We start from the raw sequence: 18,688 nt of genomic DNA, 5'->3' as shown, positions 1-18,688 counted from the left end.
TTGGCCACTATGGGACACATGATACTGGACTAGATGGACCATTGGTCTGATGCAGAAGGCCTCTTCTTAAATTCTTTTAACGTTATTGGGTACACTGGCTCTCCAAAATGCCTGCAAAGGTGAAAGGGGACCTGTATCAATAGCAAGTGAACTCAATGGGGGGAAAAACACACACATCATTGCTTAAAAAACTATGTTTATATCCAGAATCAAACCAGCTTACAATCTCCTTCCCTCCCCCTCCCCACGACAGACACCTTGTGAGGTAGGCAGGGCTGGGAGAGTGCGGAGAGAACTGTGACTGCCCCAAGGTCACCCAGCTGGCTTCATGTGGAGGAGTGGGGAAACCAACCCGGTTCACCTGATTAGTGTCTGCCGCTCGAGTGGGGGATCAAACCCTGTTCTCCAGATAAGAGTTTACTGCTCCAAACCACCGCTCTTAACCACTATACCACGCAGGCTTTTTGCATGCCTTTCATGACATGTGGTTTCTGAGAAAGGGCAGGTATGATAAGAGAGAAGGCAGAAGTTCTATCACTGGTCTGTCATATATAGGAGAGTGATTGGGCGAGTGCCATCCGAACCGTGCCATCTGAACCGAGCCAATCAAATCTTTCCTGACAGGCCACTTTTGGTATGGGCTGTAAAGAGGAAACAGACAGAGGTAATGGGAATAGCTGCCCCCATGTGCCTCTGGTATGATCCAGTGCTCACCAGCATGGTGTAGTGGTTAAGAGGTGGACTCTCATCTGGAGAACCGGGTTCGATACCCCACTCCTCCACATGAAGCCTGCTGGGTGACCTTGGGCCAGTCACAGTTCTCTCAGAACCCTCTCGGCCTCACCTGCCTTACAAGGTCCCTGTTGTGGGGGAGGGAAAGCGATTGTAAGCCAGTTTGAGACTCTTTAAAGGTAGAGAAAGAGCCCCTGGGGCAGAGTGGTAAGCTGCAGTACTGCAGTCCAAGCTCTGCTCACAACCTGAGTTCGATCCTGACGGAAGTCGGTTTCAGGTAGCCGGCTCAAAGTTGACTCAGCCTTCCATCCTTCCGAGGTCGGTAAAATGAGGACCCAGTTTGCTGGGGATAAAGGGAAGATGACTGGGGAAGGCACTGGCAAGCCACCCCGTAAAAATAAAGTCTGCCTAGTAAACGTCGGGATGTGACATCACCACATCGGTCAGGAATGACCCTGTGCTTGCACAGGGGACCTTCACCTTTTTAAAGATAGAGAAAATCGAGGTATAAAAACCAACTCTTCATCGTCTTTTTCTTTAAAAGCACAGACCTGGGTTCAAATTTTGTTCAACCTCTCATAAGTACAGTAAGGACAGCAGCTGCATGGTGGCAAATCTGCACATCTAAGCAGAGGGAACTAAATTGGTCAGAATGTATGTTCTATTTATAATTTTTTTAAAAAAATAAGCATCCACAGAATCGGTATATGGTAGATTCAGGCAGGAAGAAGGGTTCAGTCAACAATTGACTCTTTTTCCCCCCCCTGTCTCTAGGTTTTCCCAGACGAATTTCACCTCCAGACCTTGAATCCTTTTCTTCGAGCGTGTGCAGAGTTGCACCAAAACGTGAATGTCAAAAACATTATCATTGCATTAATTGACAGGTGAGTACATATTCCGTGTCAAGGAGAGGATGTCTTTGCAGGGTTAGGGTACCGGGAAAGCCTGTACATTCATCCATGGGTGGCGGGAGAATCTGCAAAGCGCTATTTTCCCCCTCCCTGTTAACTTCTTGGGATGGTTTCCCCATCATTCCCTTTCCCGACAGTCTGTTGATTTCGGCTAGGAATTGGCTCCTAACCATTGGTCGAGCTGCTGTGATATCACAGAATGCTCACTTTGTCATGGCAGTGCATGAATATCAGTGCATGGAATATCAGTATATCATCGATTAGGGGTTAGAGCTGATGGAGGGAAAGTTGAATAAAGAAGAAATGCAAGTTTTTGCCCCCTTCTTGGTTACATGCAATGTATTCTTGCCTCCCATGCTCGTAGGTACTTCTATAATTCTTTTTCTTGGTTTTGTAAGAAAAAAAATCACACGTGGTAGCAGTTGATTGTGTGGGAGAAATACTTACAAATTGCTTTTCCAAAGCATGCTGCCTAGTTCTCGCTTCTTTTTCTTGGGAGTAGGGTGTTTTTTTTTTAAAAAACGAAAATTTCTTGAAATCGCTTTGCCAAAGTAGTTATGTAAAAAGCCTTTTTCTGGCTGTTTATAGTTTTGCGTGATTCTTTTTGCCATGTTCCCCTTTAGAACACCCAGTTCTCCCAAGCCGGTTTAAATATCGAGAGACGTGGGCGCAATGTAACAAGCACTGTGCTTGTTGAGAGAGTCAGCCTTCCCCCACACCCCAAATCTTAAACTGGTATCTTCGGCAAACACATCTAATGTTAAGGCAATATTACTCTAAGAGGTATACACTTATCAGGGCCATAACTTGCAAATAGGTACCTCTGCTTGCACAGAATAAGTGTGTGTATTTTGGGCACCTTTACACTTGGGATCTTAAGCCAGTCCAAAGTCCAGATTCCATATCAACACTCAGAAAAACAAGGGGGAAAAGACACTTGAACAAAAGGGGTTTTTAATGTTATAAACAGAAAGAGACCAAATTAATGCGCTATAGAGGAGGTAGCAATAAAATTACGGAATGGAAAGAGCAATGCGGGAAATACACCCGAAAACCTTTCCCTAGCAAACCTGCCTACATAAAACGGAAAATAAGCCTATGAAAAGACAATGGGACATAAGAGCTTGTCCTGAAGAGAAGCAGGTGGAAGGGGGGTTGTTCTAGGGCAAAGAAGCTGCTTTGGGAGATGAAATTGACCATGCAGAGAGGAAAGCACAGTGGCAGGTCTGTGAGGCAAAGAGTTGAGATCTGAGCGGTGAAGGGCCAACTGTGAGGCTGGGGTAACAGAGGTAACTTCTTATTCCCTTTCGCCTTGGAAGATGAAAGGAAGAGGTGTTGGAATCTTGAAAATGATAAAGCTGTAATCTTTCGAGGAGGTGCGCTCCTGAGAGTGGTACTTCTGGAGGAAATGGCCACTTTGGCAACTGGACTCTATGGCATTGAAGTCCCTCTCCTCCCCCAGCTCCGCCCTCCTCAGGCTCCGCCCCAAAATCTCCAGCCGTCGGCGAAGAGGGACCTGGCAACCCTAGTTGAGGGTCTTGAGGGCATTAGTAAGCTGTGTTGTTCCTTCTTTGCAATCTTTAATTCCTTAAGAGAGATAATAGATTTGCAGGCAGCTGAGGTCGAATAGTGTTTTTAAGGCAATCGCAGCTCTTCTCTAAAAGATAACCCTAACGTTTCAATGTCAAGCATGCTTACTTGGGAGGCTGCTACAATAGGATTGCCTTCCAAGTAAACCTATGGCTCAAGTATGTGAACTTCAGCATTTTTTAAAAAAACCCATAATTAATATTCTGATCCTGCAGCTTTAAAAGCTGCTGGCATTATGAGCTTTCATGGAAGACGGGGCCCTGTGGTACGCTGGCATTAATTAGTTGAGCCGGGGTTGTTATCTGTACCTGTCTCTCCTGTTGTTTAATCTGTTGGCAGACGACTTTGGTGACTTTTTTAAATTGTATTTTAATTGGGTGTTTATGTAAGCTGCTTTGGGGACATGCATGCCGAGCCGCAGCATAGCAATAAAATATGAGAAACCGTGTCCTTGCGGTCTCGTCACGGAGTGGTGCTTGATCCCTCTTCTGGCGTTATAAATCCACCGCTTAGCAAATTGGCTTGTAACAGGAGGCCTATCCAAAAACATCCCAAAAACGTAGGGAACAAATGAAAACAAGTGATTAATTTTTTCAAAAATCACTAGCAAGCCCAGTCCGATGTTGTCAGAGCTTAGGAGCTAAGCTGGGTCAGCCATGATCAGTACTTAGATGGGAGACCACCAAGGACGACCAGAGCTGCTATGGAGAGGCAGGCAATGGCAAACCACCTCCGCACATCTCATGCCTCAAATATCCCATGGTCCTGGGGTCACCATGAGTTGACAGCACACGATTAGGAAGAAGAAGAGTTTTTATATGCTGATTTTCTCTACCTTTTAAGGAAAATAAAACCGGTTTACAATCTCCCTCCCCACAACAGACACCTTGTGAGGTAGGTGGGGCTGAGAGAGCTCCAGGAGAACTGTGACTAGCCCAAGGTCACCCAGATGGCTTCATGTGTAGGAGTGGGGAAACCAACTCGGTTCACCAGATTACAGTCCGCTGCTCATGTGGAGGAGTGGGGAATCAATCCCGGTTCTCCAGATCAGAGTCCACCACTCTTAACCACTGCACCACGCTGGCTCTTACTATTACTATTTTTAAAAATCACAACTGAACTAAAACAGAGCTGTAGCATTTTGGCCAAGAATCTGCATCTGTGTGAAACATCTTTTCTCTGGCTTCAGGCTTGCGCTGTTCGCTCATCGAGAAGATGGACCAGGAATCCCCACTGATATTAAGCTGTTTGACATTTTCTCCCAGCAGGTGGCTACTGTCATACAGGTATGTTCAGGGTTGGCTCATCTCGCTAAGGGAGGCTCAGATCATGGATTTATCCTAGCTCCCCTAATGCAGCAGGTTATTTGTGGGTGACTTTGTGCTGGAGTCTGGTTGCCGGACCTAGTGTGAATATAAACACACCATTGCAGTGGTTTAGGGCTTCGGTTCTCCTTAAACAAAGGAAATAAAACAGATGTCCAGTGGCAGCTTTGAAGATTAACAACTTTTATTTTCCTATGGGCTGTCTTAAGTCTCAGCTTACTTCTTCAGGTAGATATGTGAAGGGGAAATCATACTGGGATTATTTTATGGGGAAGACTGGGGGGAAGGGGAAGCCAAGGTTTGATGTGAATTACACCATGAGTCTCTAAAGTGCAAATTCTCATTGTTGGTGGGGGGGAAATGGGACATGGCTCAGTGGTAGAGCAACTGCTTGGCTTGCAGGTAGTCCCTGGTTCGATCCCTGATATCTCCAGCTAAAAGGACCAGGTAATAGGTGATGTGAAAGGCTTTTTAATGGTGGCGGGGGGAGATTGGTGTGGGGCAGGGCAGAGCACTCTGTTGCCATTGGGGAAGGCCCTGACTCAGCTGTAGAGCATCTGCTAGGCTTACAAAAAGTCCCAGGTTAAATCTCCAGGTAAATGAATCTGGGAGTAGGTGAGGTTGAAGGCCTCTACCTTAGACCCTGGAGAGCTGCTGTCAGTCTGAGTAAACAATACTGAGCTTACTGACTGATGGACTGGTTCAGTGTAAGGCAGCGTCATGCGTATTGCTAACAAAGAATGTACATAAGAACAGGAGAAAGGCCATGCTGGATCAGACCAAGGTCCATCAAGTCCAGCAGTCTGTTCACACAGTGGCCAACCAGGGGCCTCTAGGAAGCCCACAAACAGGACTGAGGGCAGCAGCATTATCTTGCCTGTGTTCCACAGCACCTAATATAATTGGCATGCTCCTCTGATCCTGGAGAGAATAGGTATGCATCGTGAAGAATGGTAGAATGGTGAAGAAACAATGTAGAAAGTTTAGTTACGAATCCTGTCATAAATCGACAGAACTAGTAGCTGACCCCTGTTAATTGCTTGTCCCCATCTGCACTGGTTTAAATTTCAGTCCAGGCAAGACATGCCTTCGGAAGACGTGGTGTCCTTGCAAGTTTCTCTCATTAACCTGGCCATGAAGTGCTACCCGGATCGTGTCGACTATGTGGACAAAGTCCTGGAGACGACGGTGGAAATCTTCAATAAGCTGAATCTGGAACAGTGAGAGGCTGTCTCCTTCTGCGTGTTTGTTTAGCACATTTTTGTTCTGTCCCGGCCTTCCGGGAACTCTGGGTGGCACACCCAATTCTCCCCTACCTTTTATTCTCACGACTACCTGGTGAGGGCGTTTGGGCTGAGAGAAAATAGACTGGCCCATGACCACCCAGTGAGATTCATTTATTTATTGACTTCATTTATACCTTTCTCCATGGGGACCCAATGCGGCTTACATTGGTCTCCTCTCCTCCATCGTGTCCTCACAACAACCCTGTGAGGTAGGTTAGGCTGAGAGTGTGTGACTGGCTCCATGGCAGAGTGTGATTCCAACCTGGGTCTCCTAGATCCTAGTCTGACACTCTGACCCAGGGTGTTGAACTCATTTGTTACGAGGTCCGGATATGACATGAATGTCACTTGGTTGGGCCGGGCCATGCCTCGCCAGCCCAGATTGGGACTGGGGGGAGGTGGCTGCCTCGGCTGATTTGCAGGCCAGATAAGAGCTCTCAAGGGGCCGGATCCACCCTGCGGGCCGTATGTTTGACACTCCTGCACTAACCACTACACAATACTGGCTTTTCGTGGTGAGTGGAAGTTTGACTTTGGATTTCCCCAGGCCTAGTCCAACACCATGCCCCATGAGTGTAGCCTACAAGGCAGTATTTGTAATTGGGGGTGGGTGGAATGGGCCGGTGTCAAGCCGTTATCTTTCTCTGTCTCCCGCGTGTGCCTTTAGCATTGCGACAAGCAGCGCTGTTTCAAAGGAGCTGACTCGGCTCTTGAAGATCCCCGTTGATACTTACAACAACGTCCTGACCGTCTTGAAGCTGAAACATTTCCACCCCCTTTTTGAGTACTTCGACTACGAGTCCAGGAAGAGCATGAGTTGTTACGTGCTCAGCAACGTGCTGGACTATAACACAGAAATCGTCTCCCAAGATCAGGTAAGGAAACGGCACGAGCCAGCAGCTAGATGTTTTGCAGAATTGTAGTATTAGAAAGGATGAAAATGGTTCCTTGAACATATGAACACCTGAAGCTGCCTTATATTGAATCAGACCCTCGGTCCATCAAAGTCAGTATTGTCTACTCAGACCAGCAGCGGCTCTTCAGGGTCTCAGGCAGAGGTCTTTCACATCACCTACTTGCCTAGTCCCTTTAACTGGAGATGCCGGGGATTGAACCTGGGACCTTTTGCATGCCAGGCAGATGCTCTGCCACTGAGCTTTGCCCATCCTATGGAATCATAGCCAGCTAACGCTCGTCTCAGTGGAGGAATATTTTAACATAGGTAGACTTCTGGTGCATTAAATTAAGAAAATGCATCTTCGCTATAGAGCGTGTGTAGGGTTCCCAATGCTGTCTCAGCAAATGTGGGGAAAATTGGGGTGTTAGTGCTTGGGAAGGGTGAAATTTGGGGTGGAGGTGATGTCACTTCCAGGTGGTGTTCTAGGCTGCCACCTTTAGTCTGTGTTCTTTACCACAGAGAGATTAGGGGCAATTCCTAGAATGTCACTACATGAGGGCCACTTTTCTCATTCTCCTCGGCTCCTTGGGGGTAGGGGGTTGGGGGTGGGTAATTCCTTGCCTGGGTTGGGTAAATGGGAGGTCTAATTACATGGTATGGAGTATCTTTTGGGAGAATTAAAAAAATATTTTCCTCCATTGACCAGTTCATGCTTTAACTGAACGGTGAAAACCATGCAGATCTACAGTGAGGGAAAAAAGTATTTGATCCCCTGCTGAATTTGCTCGTTTGCCCTCTGACAAAGAAATGACCAGTCCATAATTTTAATGGTAGGTCTATTGTAGCTGTGAGAGACAGAATAACAACAGGAAAAAACCCAGAAGACAAAAGTCAGAGATTGATGTGCATTATAATGAGTGAAATAAGTATTTGATCTCTTTGCAAAAGATGACTTAGTACTTGGGATGTGTTGTCTGAAACGGGAGGACAGCTGGTCGATTGCATTTGCCTTTCAATATCAGTTTGGGTAGGTGGTTTTGGGGCAAATGTGGCACTTATGGGGTAGAGCAAATTGCGTGGCTAGATTTATCCTTACACCTGGCAAATTGGAGCTGTGTCAGGTGTGATGTGTCTGGCCTGTTTATGTATACATGGGGTGATGAACATGCATGAACACATGAAGTTGCCTTATGCTGAATCAGACCCTTGGTCCCTTAAAATCTGTATTGTCTACTCAGACCGGCAGCAGCTCTCCACTCCCATTAACTGGAGATGCTGAGGATTGAAGCTGGGACCTTCTGCATGCCAAGCAGATGCTCTACCACTGAGCCACGGCCCCTCTCCATGGCTCTCCAGGGTCTCAGGCAGAGGTCTTTCACATCACCTACTTGCCTAGTCCCTTTAACTGGAGATGCTTGGGATTGAACCTGGGACCTTCTGCACGCCAAGCAGATGCTCATCCACTGAGCCACAGCCCCTCCCTATGATCCTTCCCCATTTCTGCATCTTGCCTCCCTGAAGCCTAGCCGCTCGCCTTCACTCCTGGCTCAGATACTTTTAACCATTAAAGTGAGATTGCCAATCCCTTCATGAACGGGTTCAGTTTTCTGTCTGCCTTCGTTCGGACAGTTATGCTGTTATCGTCTTCCCGGAGCTCTGATTCAGAGCCGCAGTGCTTTCACACCTGATGCTACCTTGTCTGCCCGCCGTAGGTGGATTCCATCATGAATCTAGTATCCACGCTGATCCAGGACCAGCCGGATCAGCCTGCCGAAGACCCAGATCCTGAGGATTTTGCCGATGAGCAGGGCCTGGTGGGGAGGTTCATTCACCTCCTTCGTTCCGATGATCCTGATCAACAGTACCTGGTACGGATGCTTCGTTGCACCCTTCAGAGTCCAGTGTGTAATTCTCTGGTGATATGTTCAGGACTACGTATATGCTGTGTGTCTGCAGATTTAACGAGCAAGGATAGGGCTAGATGTTTCGGAGAAGGTTCACCATCTGGAGCATGACCAGGCAGCTTTGATTTTTCCCTGTCTTGTCTTGTCTTGCATCTGGAACCCTCTTGCCAGTCTCTCTGCTGCTGCACTATGGCTTTTTGCTACTGTGGTGAGAGCAGAACCTTTACTGTGATTCAGCTGTAGCACGGGGGAAAAGCACAGAGTTTTATTTTAATTTAAATGTGTGATACAATAAAATTACTGCAGAAGAACGAAAATGTCCATTTTGTCCAGATCAAATAGACTCCCTAGCCCACGTTTTTTTAGCATGTCCACAAAATAATGTTGCATGAAATAAATATGTCACTCCCTGGATAAAACAGCTATACTTTCTGAGAAGCGGTTAATGCGTTATCTACTGTCAAATAGATTGGTCAACTGTGTGAGAGATGTCGCGATTTTTCTCTTTATAGTGTCAAAGAAAAATTAAATTTCATTTCCCTTTTTTAAAGTGTAAAGTGGTTGATGGGTAGCCAGTGGCTGTTAAATCTAGGGAAAGGGATAAGAAATGTGCGGGTTTAAAAAAACGTATCCCTACATCTTTGGTAAGTTTAGGCACTGGGCATAAAATACACCTTTGCGAGGATCTGAGCTCAGAAATGAGGAGGGGGTGGGATTCTAGTCTTGAAAATTTCATGGGGTAAGAAGTTCAGCAATCTCGTAACTTAGCAAGGGTAGCTAGGTAAAGACCATACGAGAGAAGGAGTTGGTAAAACAGAGGTGGTAGACTGGGAGGGCACCCCTTCGGAATATGGCTGATGGATCCTAACTTTGTTTCTTCCCGTAAACACTTCCACGCAAGTAGAAAAGAAGCCAGGGAGAAAACATTTGTTTGCCCATCCTCATTTCTTACTGTGTATTTGGGGGAGCTTTTAATACAGGAGGACATCCTGAAACATGATTGTCCAAATTGCTGCAGTCCGTTCCACCACTAAAATTTTGGGGGCACATGGTGGTCACGGGGGAAGGTGCAGTTAAGAAAATTAAGCAGATTTGCCTAACTAGTTAAGGTCTAGGCCAGGGGTGTCAAACTCAATTGTTACGAGGGCCAGATATGTCACTTGGTCGGGCCAGGCCCTGCCTCGCCAGCCCAGATCAAGAGTGGGGGGAGGCAGGTGGCTGGCTCGCGGGCCAGATAATAGCTCTCCAGGGGCTGGATTTGGCCCTCGCGCCTTATGTTTGACACCCCTTGTCTAGGTGGTACTGGGCATCATTTCAGTTTTCTTCCGTGTGTGAAGTGTCCCCAGCCCCGAGTACACCTAGTTCATACTCATGTCCTAGAGATAGGCAGAGGAGAATCTTTCTTTATCAAGCAGCAATCCTTCTTTTTCATTTAGCAGTGGGTCATCTCTCTCGCGCACACACATGCACACATTTGCGATTAAAATAATTGCAATGGATGGGTCTGTTCTGAAAATTTGTCATCTGGCTCACATTTCCGTATTACGAGCAGACATATTGGTCTCTGACCCCGATTTGCAGTTGGTAATTTTATAAGATGGTCTTTGGAGAGTTGTTAACGTCACTAATCTAGTTATGTCCCAGTTCTTCAGTAGCTGGTCCTTGCGAAAAAATTGAATAGAGTTGAATAGAGTGTTCGTCGTTTGCTGGAGTCTGGCAGCAGTTTCCAAACATAGAACTATATGGTAATGCATCCCAGGTATTACAGATTTCACAAAATCAAAAAAGTAACAGTGGATAAATGGAAAACATGAGACATTGTCCAAAAGTGTGTAGGAAATGCACAAACACACAACACCTTGGGCATCATGTCCAAGAGCACCCATGGATTACAGTGAATTACTAATTTCAGAGCATAAATTTTTCTCTTCTGCTGTGAATATAAAACAAGCCACGCTGGATCAGACCAAGGCCCATCAAGTCCAGAAGTCTGTTCACACAGTGGCCAACCAGGAGCCTCTAGGAAGCCCACAAACAAGACCTGCAGCAGCATCCTGCCTGTGTTTCACAGCACCTAATATAATAGGCATGCTCCTCTGATACTGGAGAGAATATGCATCATGGCTAGTATTTATTTTGACTAGTAGCCATGAATACCCCTCTCCTCCATGAACATGCCCACTTCCCTCTTAAAGTCTTCCAAGTTGGCAGCCATCACCACATCCTGGGGCAGGGAGTTCCACAGTTTAACTATGCGTTGTGTGAAGAAATACTTCCTTTTATCTGTTTTGAATCTCTCACCCTCCAACTTCAGCAGATGACTCCATGTTCTAGTAACAGTAAACAGTACTTTTATTGGCATTAACAATAGGAAAACAATGTTCTAGTATTATGAGAAAAGGAGAAAAGCTTCTCCCTGTCCACTCTCTCCACACCAGATCTGGTATGGCCAACCAGAAAGAGCCTCTGGTCTCTGAAAACATGCCCATTGTTTTATTATTATTTTATTTAGAAAATATTTATGCCGCTTCTCCATGAAACCTGGCCAAGGTGACTTACAAAATTAATTCCATTTAACGTTTTTGCAAAGCTTTTCTAAAGCATGTGGGGTTTATGTACTGGCATAGGCTGTTTTATGAGTACTTTTTCTAGTGGTGTGGTGATTAGTATTGGACTAGGATCTGAAAGGCCTAGGTTCAAATCTCTGCTTTGTCATGAAATGTGCTGAGTGTGTGGGCTGGCCAACCTCACAAAGTTGTTGGTGAGGACAAAAAAAAAAGGAAGGGGGAGACAAGTACTTCTCCTTGAGCTCTTTAGAAGAAAGGAGGTCTAGTGTTAATGTTTGATGGTTTAAATTGACGTTTCTGATTTTTAATGTTGATTCTCACGCTGTGTGGTCGCCCCTTCTGAGCTGTCGTGGGTCCCCTTTCTGAGGAGGGTCAAGAAAGGAGGGAAGCACATTGACATCATTTGGCAGAAAGTGCCGCTTTTAAAAAAACATCCTGTCGACCTCCTCTCCGTCCCCTCCTTCCAGCTGCCTGACTTACTGAATAGAGGAAATGAAGAGGTTTAATACTGCTTGTTGAGTAGTATCGAGGAAAGTGAGTCATTAGCGTTTACTGAAATTGCGAGAAGAGCGGGACGCTTCGCAACTCACTTTCTTCCTTTGAAAAGGATGACTATTTGAAAGTTACTGGTTTTTTTTAATGTAATCTCTTAAAAAATGTGATGTATAAGAAATGGAATTTATTGAGAACAGTTCCAGCTCTAGAGCCCCCAAAACAGGACGTGGGGTGGTGGGCTGCTGTTCCCACCCTTGATTTTTCCTCTCCTGCTTTGCCCCGGGATGTCCAGTTGCTTCTTCCATATCCAACTCTCTTGATTCATATTCTTTAACATGCAGAGTTGTTCTTTTGAAATGTTCCACGTCACTCCGGGCCTGGCTGTTTCAACATACGAACTTTTCCCTTGTTTTAGATCTTAAACACTGCTCGGAAACACTTTGGCGCGGGGGGGAACCAGCGCATCCGTTTCACGCTGCCGCCTTTGGTCTTCGTGGCCTACCAGCTCGCGTTCCGTTACAAGGAGAACTCCAAAGTGGTGAGTGTGTGAACTGACTTGGCTGTTTGGGGGGGGGGCAGACCCCAGAAGTGGCCCATGTGTTTGTCTTAGCGTTACCCTGCTTCTCAACCCAAGCGCCCTTGAAATGGTTTATGTAAAATGGCTAAAACGTCGCAAAACATCAAATTTAGCAATATGCAAAGAGTAAATAAGAGTGCTCTCTGTGAATGGGGTTGGTCTGGGAATGTTGGAGCAGAGGGGACTGCCTCGTGTTCTCTCTCTCTTTCCCCCCAACTCTCCTCCCCCCCCCTTTAGTGGTTGGAATCTGGAGGGAGGGAAGAAAAAGAAGGGTTGGTTTTTATATGCCAACTTTCTCTACCACTTAAGGGAGGCTCAAACTGGCTTACAATCACCTTCCCTTCCCCACAACAGACACCCTGGGAGGTGGGTGGGGCTGAGAGAGTGAACCGGGCCCAAGGTCTCCCAGCTGGCTTCGTGTGTAGGAGTGGGGAAACAAATCCAGTTCACCAGTGAAGCCTCCACCGCTCACGTGGAGGAGTGGGGAAACTCCAGATCCGAGTCCACCACTCCAAACCACCACTCTTAACCACTGTTAAGCAGGCAGCTGGCTGTTATCTGCAGCTGGAGGGTGGGGTTGCCCTCCACCAAAGCTCGGTCCCAGGGAGGTGTTTCTCGCTGCTTCCTGCCCCCTTTCTGATGTTGCATGGGGGGGAAGGCCTGTTCACTAACCGAAGGTCATCAGTATCCAGAAACTGGCACAAAAAACACATGCGTTACATCAAATGATAAATTTTTACATACCGGTTTGCTTTTCTCTCCCCCTGTAAATCATTCCGGGTGAAGAATTCAGATTCTCACTGCAGAATGGATCGTTCCTTCAGTGGGGTGTTACAGGTGCCCCTTCTTGCTCCGTTTGATTCCCCTTCTCTGCTGAATTTCCAACCCCTAAGTTTTCATTTCTGCCTCCGTGTTTCTTTCTTTTCGTTTAGGATGACAAGTGGGAGAAGAAATGCCAGAAGATCTTCTCCTTTGCGCACCAGACAATCAGTGCATTGATCAAAGCCGAGCTGGCGGAGCTTCCTTTGCGGCTCTTCCTCCAGGGGGCGCTCGCTGCCGGGGAGATCGGGTTTGAGAACCACGAGACGGTGGCCTACGAGTTCATGTCCCAGGTGGGGGGATCCACATTCCGTACCTTCTAAAAAACCAAGTCAAGGCCGGCCTAAAAATCTTGAACTGTGTGGTGATGCCATAAGGAAATGCGCACCCTCCTTCTGGGGACAAAGCATCCTATCTTTTCCAGTGCTCCCAGATCCTCTTGAATTCTTAACCATTCCAACTTCTCGCAGACTTTTCTTCTTGGCCAGACACAATGCCTTGCCCCTTAATGAATTAACTGGCAGATTTTTGAAAACCCCAATCGAACTGAGAGTCTGCCTGTGTGAAAAGGCAAAGACAGAAACACTTACCCATTTTTTTATTCAGTTGTGATTTATATTCTTCTATAAGAGCCCCGTGGCGCAGAATGGTAAGCTGCAGTATTGCAGTCCAAACTCTGCTCATGACCTGAGTTCGATCCTGACGGAAGTCAGTTTCAGGTAGCCGGCTCAAGGTCAGCTCAGCCTTCCATCCTTCCGAGGTCGGTAAAATGAGTACCCGGCTTGCTGAGGGTAAAGTGTAGACGACTGGGGAAGGCACTGGCAAACCACCCCATAAACATAGTCTGCCCAGTAAACGTCGGGATGTGACATCACCTCATGGGTCAGGAATGACACGGTGCTTGCACAGGGGACCTTTACCTTTTATGAGATCTTCTTTGATTACTCCATTGATGTCACCCATTCCGGTATGTCCTCATGATTATCACTTAATCTATCTGTTGTCTGGCAATGATAAGGCTGTTACTCTATCAGTAGTTTACTAAGCAGCTTTGAAGATACACCGAAAGTTATGATCAAGTTACGCCTAAATGCTCCTTTGCATACAGGTGCTCTTTTTGCACTGGAACTGGAAAAATCTTAGTGCAGCAGGTGGGCTGTATTCCCCCGGGGCAAGGGGACTGAGATACACTCAAGCTTCTCAATTTCAGCTGTTGGTGGGAATGGAGGTGCCCTATAGAACTCAAGGAGCCCCATGGCGCTGAGTTGTAAGCTGCAGTACTGCAGTCAAAAGCTCTGCTCACGACCTGAGTTCGATCCCGACAGAAGTTGGTTTCAGGCAGCCGGCTCAAGGTTGACTCAGCCTTCCATCTTTCCGAGGTCGGTGAAATGAGTACCCAGCTTGCTGGGGGTAAAGGGAAGATGATTGGGGAAGGCACTGGCAAACCATCCCGTAAACAAAGTCTGCCTAGGAAACGTTGGGATGTGACGACCCCATGGGTCAGGAATGACCCGGTGCTTGCACAGGGGACCTTTACATTTACCTTTTTATAGAACTCAAAAGTGTGATTTCTTTGATTTGTTTCTTTGGCATAAATTGATCAGTGCTTTGGTTGGATCGTACCAGCCTTTCTGCTCTATAGCTCACAATTCGTCCCCTCACAATAAGCTTGGATCCAGCAGTGCATGAGCGGAAACCTAAAGGGACTTAGCGCACGAGATCTTAGTGCAACATCCAGTACTTTCCCCCTTATACGTTATGGCGGTGGAAAGTGCTGTCAAGTCACAGCCAACTTATGGCGACCCCATGGGGATTTCAAGGCAAGAGACAAACAGAGGTGGTTTGCCATTGTCTACCTCCGCATCTCACCCCTTAACTTCCTTGGTGGTCTCCCATCCAAGAACTGACCAGGGCTGACCCTGCTTAGCTTCTGAGATCTGATGACGTTGGGCTATCCTGATCTTATCAAGTGGGGATGAGAAAACAAATAAATGCAGGCTTATGGGGATGAGTGCGCACCATCTGTTGGTGGCTGTTGCGAGCGGCAGAGGACTTAAAGAAAAGACAAATTAGCGACAGCTGAGTGTTTTTATTTGCAGAAGGGAAAGTGGCAATCAGAACTTTCTACTTAACGCCCACTCTCCTTGCTTGTCCGAATTAGGCCTTTTCTCTGTACGAAGACGAAATCAGCGATTCTAAAGCGCAGCTGGCCGCAATCACCTTGATCATCGGGACGTTCGAGCGCATGAAGTGCTTTGGCGAGGAGAACCACGAGCCCCTGAGGACGCAGTGCGCCCTGGCCGCTTCCAAGCTGTTGAAGAAGCCGGATCAGTGCCGGGCCGTCAGCACCTGCGCCCATCTCTTCTGGTCCGGCCGGAACACGGACAAGAACGGAGAAGAGGTGAGAGGCGGCTTGAAGAACGAGCATTTTGGGTTCTCTGCGACCTTTTTATATTGGGGGGGGGGGTCTGGCCCGTTTAGATTCAAACGGAAGACTTCTTGGGTCATAGTCCTCTGCTCACATATTTGGGAGTAAGTGTTGCTGAATGCTGTTGGCTTGACTTCTGAATAAATCTGTGTAGGTGGATAGTCCGGAAGGGTGTTGGCGACATAGCAGGCCCTGCGACTCAAGCCTTCTTCCGTAAATCTTCATAGAATCATAGAGGTGGAAGGGACCACCAGGGTCATCTAGTCCAACCCCCTGTACAATGCAGGACATTTACAACTACCTCCCCCCCCACACCCCCAGTGACCCCCTACTCCATGCCCAGAAGATGGCCAAGGTGCCCCCCCCCCCATCATCTGCCTAAGGTCACAGAATCAGCATTGCTGACAGATGGCCATCTAACCTCTTCTTAAAAACCTCCACCACCTCCTGAGGAATCCTGTTCCACTGAGGAACCACACTTCATCTTGTTTCATCCTGTGTGGAATACTGCCTAATTAATTAAATTAACATATTAGTGAAGGACCCAGAGAGATAATTTCAGTGTTCATATAAATTGAGTCTCGGCCATTTTTTGGGGGGGTAACAGGGCAAGAGAAAGCGTTTCTTTGTGTTTTGTGAGTTTTTACAAGCACCTCTTTGAGTTTTTTTTTTCTACAGTTGGGAGGATGAAATGCTGTGCTGTTATATCTTTTGTTTGTGTTAATAGATTTTCAGTACATATTTTTTAAAAATCTCAGTAGCCCAAGTAGGTGGAACAAAGCAAAGGACTGCTTTTATTTTTTTTGCTGTCAAGTCACAGGTGACTCAGGGTGATCCCCATAGGATTTCTAAGGCAATAGACATTCGGAGGTGGTTCACCATTTCCTGCCTCTGCATCACGCCCCCCCCCCCCCGGTATTCCTTGGAGGTCTCCCGTTGAAGTCCTAGCTAGGGACGAGGCTGAGAGTGACTGGCCCGTGGTCAGCCAGCAAGTTTCTAGGAGTCACAAAGTGTTGTGGGGGAGCTTGGGGAGCATGTTGATACCGAAGTGGCAACCAGCCTCTCTTGTCTCACTGCCTTAGCTTCACGGTGGGAAGAGGGTCATGGAGTGCTTGAAGAAGGCGTTAAAGATTGCCAACCAGTGCATGGACCCCTCTCTCCAAGTCCAGCTCTTCATTGAGATCCTGAACAGATACATCTACTTCTATGAAAAGGAAAATGACGCGGTAAGTGATGCTAAGCTGAAGAATACCGCCGTGCTTCAGTGTCTTAAGGCTCCAAACAAAATGTTGTGTCTAGATGCCTGCCACTTCTTTCCTGTAAAGTGGTATGAGAAGGGTAGGTGCAGACTGGGGGGTGGGGGGGAAGCTGCCTTACACTGAATCAGACCCTTGGTCCATCAAAGTCAGTATTGTTTATTCAGACCAGCAGCGGCTCTCCAGGGTCTCAGGCGGTGGTCTTTCAAATCACCTACCTGCCTAGTCCCTTTAACTGGAGATGCCTGGGATTGAACCTGGGACCTTCTGCATGCCAAACAGATGCTCTACCACTGAGCCATAGCCCCTCCTCACCGGGAGAATTCCTGCTGGGGCGATGGCCGAGCGAGAGGTGGCAGAGCCTTATGTGGGGTGGGGCTTGAGGAAGGAGGGACCTGGACAAGCCGTATACAGAGAAGGCTGGCTGGGCGGGCCTTTTCTCCCTCCCTTGGGGAGCAGCTCCAGGGAGCAGGGGCCCTTTCTGTGTTCATGTGTTCAATCCACTGTTGGTGAAGAGGAGTTAAAGCAGGCGTGTGTTAATGTGGGAGGATGAGGGAGAAGGGGAGCGGTGTGGTGGGAAGGAGAGGGGGGGTATGGGAATGGTGGATGGTTGCAAATTCTTGTCTGGAATCACAAGGGTGGAAACTTCTGGGGTAAGAGTTTGCAGAGTGGGAAAAGGTTAGGTGAAACTTAGGTGACAAGGTTAGGTTCCTCCTTGACTCCAAATGGCCTCCGCTAAGAGATGCCTCGCAGCAATCATGCAGTTTGTTGAGATTCCGTTGCCCACGTTTGCACGTAAAGTTCAGTTAGGCTTGGGATGCTATTGAATTCATCTTGGAGGAAAATTGAGCGCTGTGGGCAAGGTGAACCTTTTCCCCGGGAACTTCTGCCATTGCTAACCTTCTCCCTAGGTTTTTGTTTTGTTGTTGGTGGGGGGGGCAGAGATTTTTTTGACATGGCTTGGAAACAACTGGGTAGTTCAATTTGGAGCTTAATTTTTATGTTTCTCTAAGCATCAGTGGGCTACAAACCTTGTTAGCCATGAAATTTAACCTCGGCAAATCTCCCATCTCAACGGAAGTCTCTTCTCCCTCCTAATATTCTGAATGCTCTCTTTCTTTTTTCTGTAGGTTGTTATAACTATGTCTGGCCTAATTCTCCCCCCCTTTTGCATTCTGTATTTTTAGGTGACAATTCAGGTTTTGAATCAGCTCGTTCAAAAAATCCGCGAAGATCTCCCGAACCTGGAATCGACCGAGGAGACGGAGCAAATCAACAAACACTTTCATAACACGCTGGAGCACTTGCGGTTGAGGAGAGAGTCACCGGAGTCCGAAGGGCCCATCTACGAAGGGCTGGTCATTTAAAAAAAAAAAAAGGAAAAGGAAGAGCCTGCGTGCACACTTTTTCTGCTTACCTTTCTCATTTACACACAGTACATGATTTTTTTTCTTTCTTACGCTAGAATTCATAGATTGTGCCTTTCGGAAGTGCCAACTTAGGCTCCCCGGTTGCTTTTCTGCCCCCCCCCCCCCCGGCTGCAGTGTGACCCATTCAGCTTTTCCCAAACGTTTCAGCAGTTTGGACCAACGGCTCAATCGACACCGTCGAAATTATCATGACTGAAGCCCTTCTGTTTAAAAAATATATATTCCTGCGGCATTCGAGGCGCTTTCTTTTCCGTTGTCTAATTGACTTCCTGCCAGATCAGTTGTTCCGCTCATTTCCCGCCCCCCCCCCGCTCTAACATCTAATCTGTCTTTCTATTTTCAAGTGTTATAGATGTGTATTTGGTTTATTTTTACAGAGATTCCCCCTCCCTCCCCCCACTTGCCTGTACATGGGATTTTTCAGCTTTTTTCTTTTTTTAAATGCAGCTTAAGTAACGTCCAGTTTTTCC

The 18,688-nt window shown here is 47.1% G+C and overlaps 1 protein-coding gene across 1 annotated transcript in view; it reads left to right on the top strand.

Annotated features, from left to right (window-relative positions):
• Positions 1-18,155, top strand: part of VPS35 (VPS35 retromer complex component) — a 30,827-nt gene extending 12,672 nt beyond the window's left edge. Inside the window, exons 8-17 of the mRNA XM_056862573.1 lie at positions 1,507-1,616; positions 4,423-4,519; positions 5,630-5,778; positions 6,512-6,719; positions 8,455-8,610; positions 12,124-12,246; positions 13,218-13,397; positions 15,266-15,505; positions 16,615-16,758; positions 17,976-18,155. Of these exons, the coding sequence (XP_056718551.1) occupies positions 1,507-1,616; positions 4,423-4,519; positions 5,630-5,778; positions 6,512-6,719; positions 8,455-8,610; positions 12,124-12,246; positions 13,218-13,397; positions 15,266-15,505; positions 16,615-16,758; positions 17,976-18,155 (1,587 nt within the window). The remainder of the gene's footprint in view (positions 1-1,506; positions 1,617-4,422; positions 4,520-5,629; positions 5,779-6,511; positions 6,720-8,454; positions 8,611-12,123; positions 12,247-13,217; positions 13,398-15,265; positions 15,506-16,614; positions 16,759-17,975) is intronic.
• Positions 18,156-18,688: the final 533 nt, after the last annotated feature.

Source organism: Euleptes europaea, chromosome 17 (genome assembly GCF_029931775.1).
Source record: "Euleptes europaea isolate rEulEur1 chromosome 17, rEulEur1.hap1, whole genome shotgun sequence".
NCBI lineage: Eukaryota > Metazoa > Chordata > Lepidosauria > Squamata > Sphaerodactylidae > Euleptes > Euleptes europaea.
Note: the sequence above shows the minus strand (reverse complement) of the source record. Positions and strands in the feature narration are given on the sequence as shown.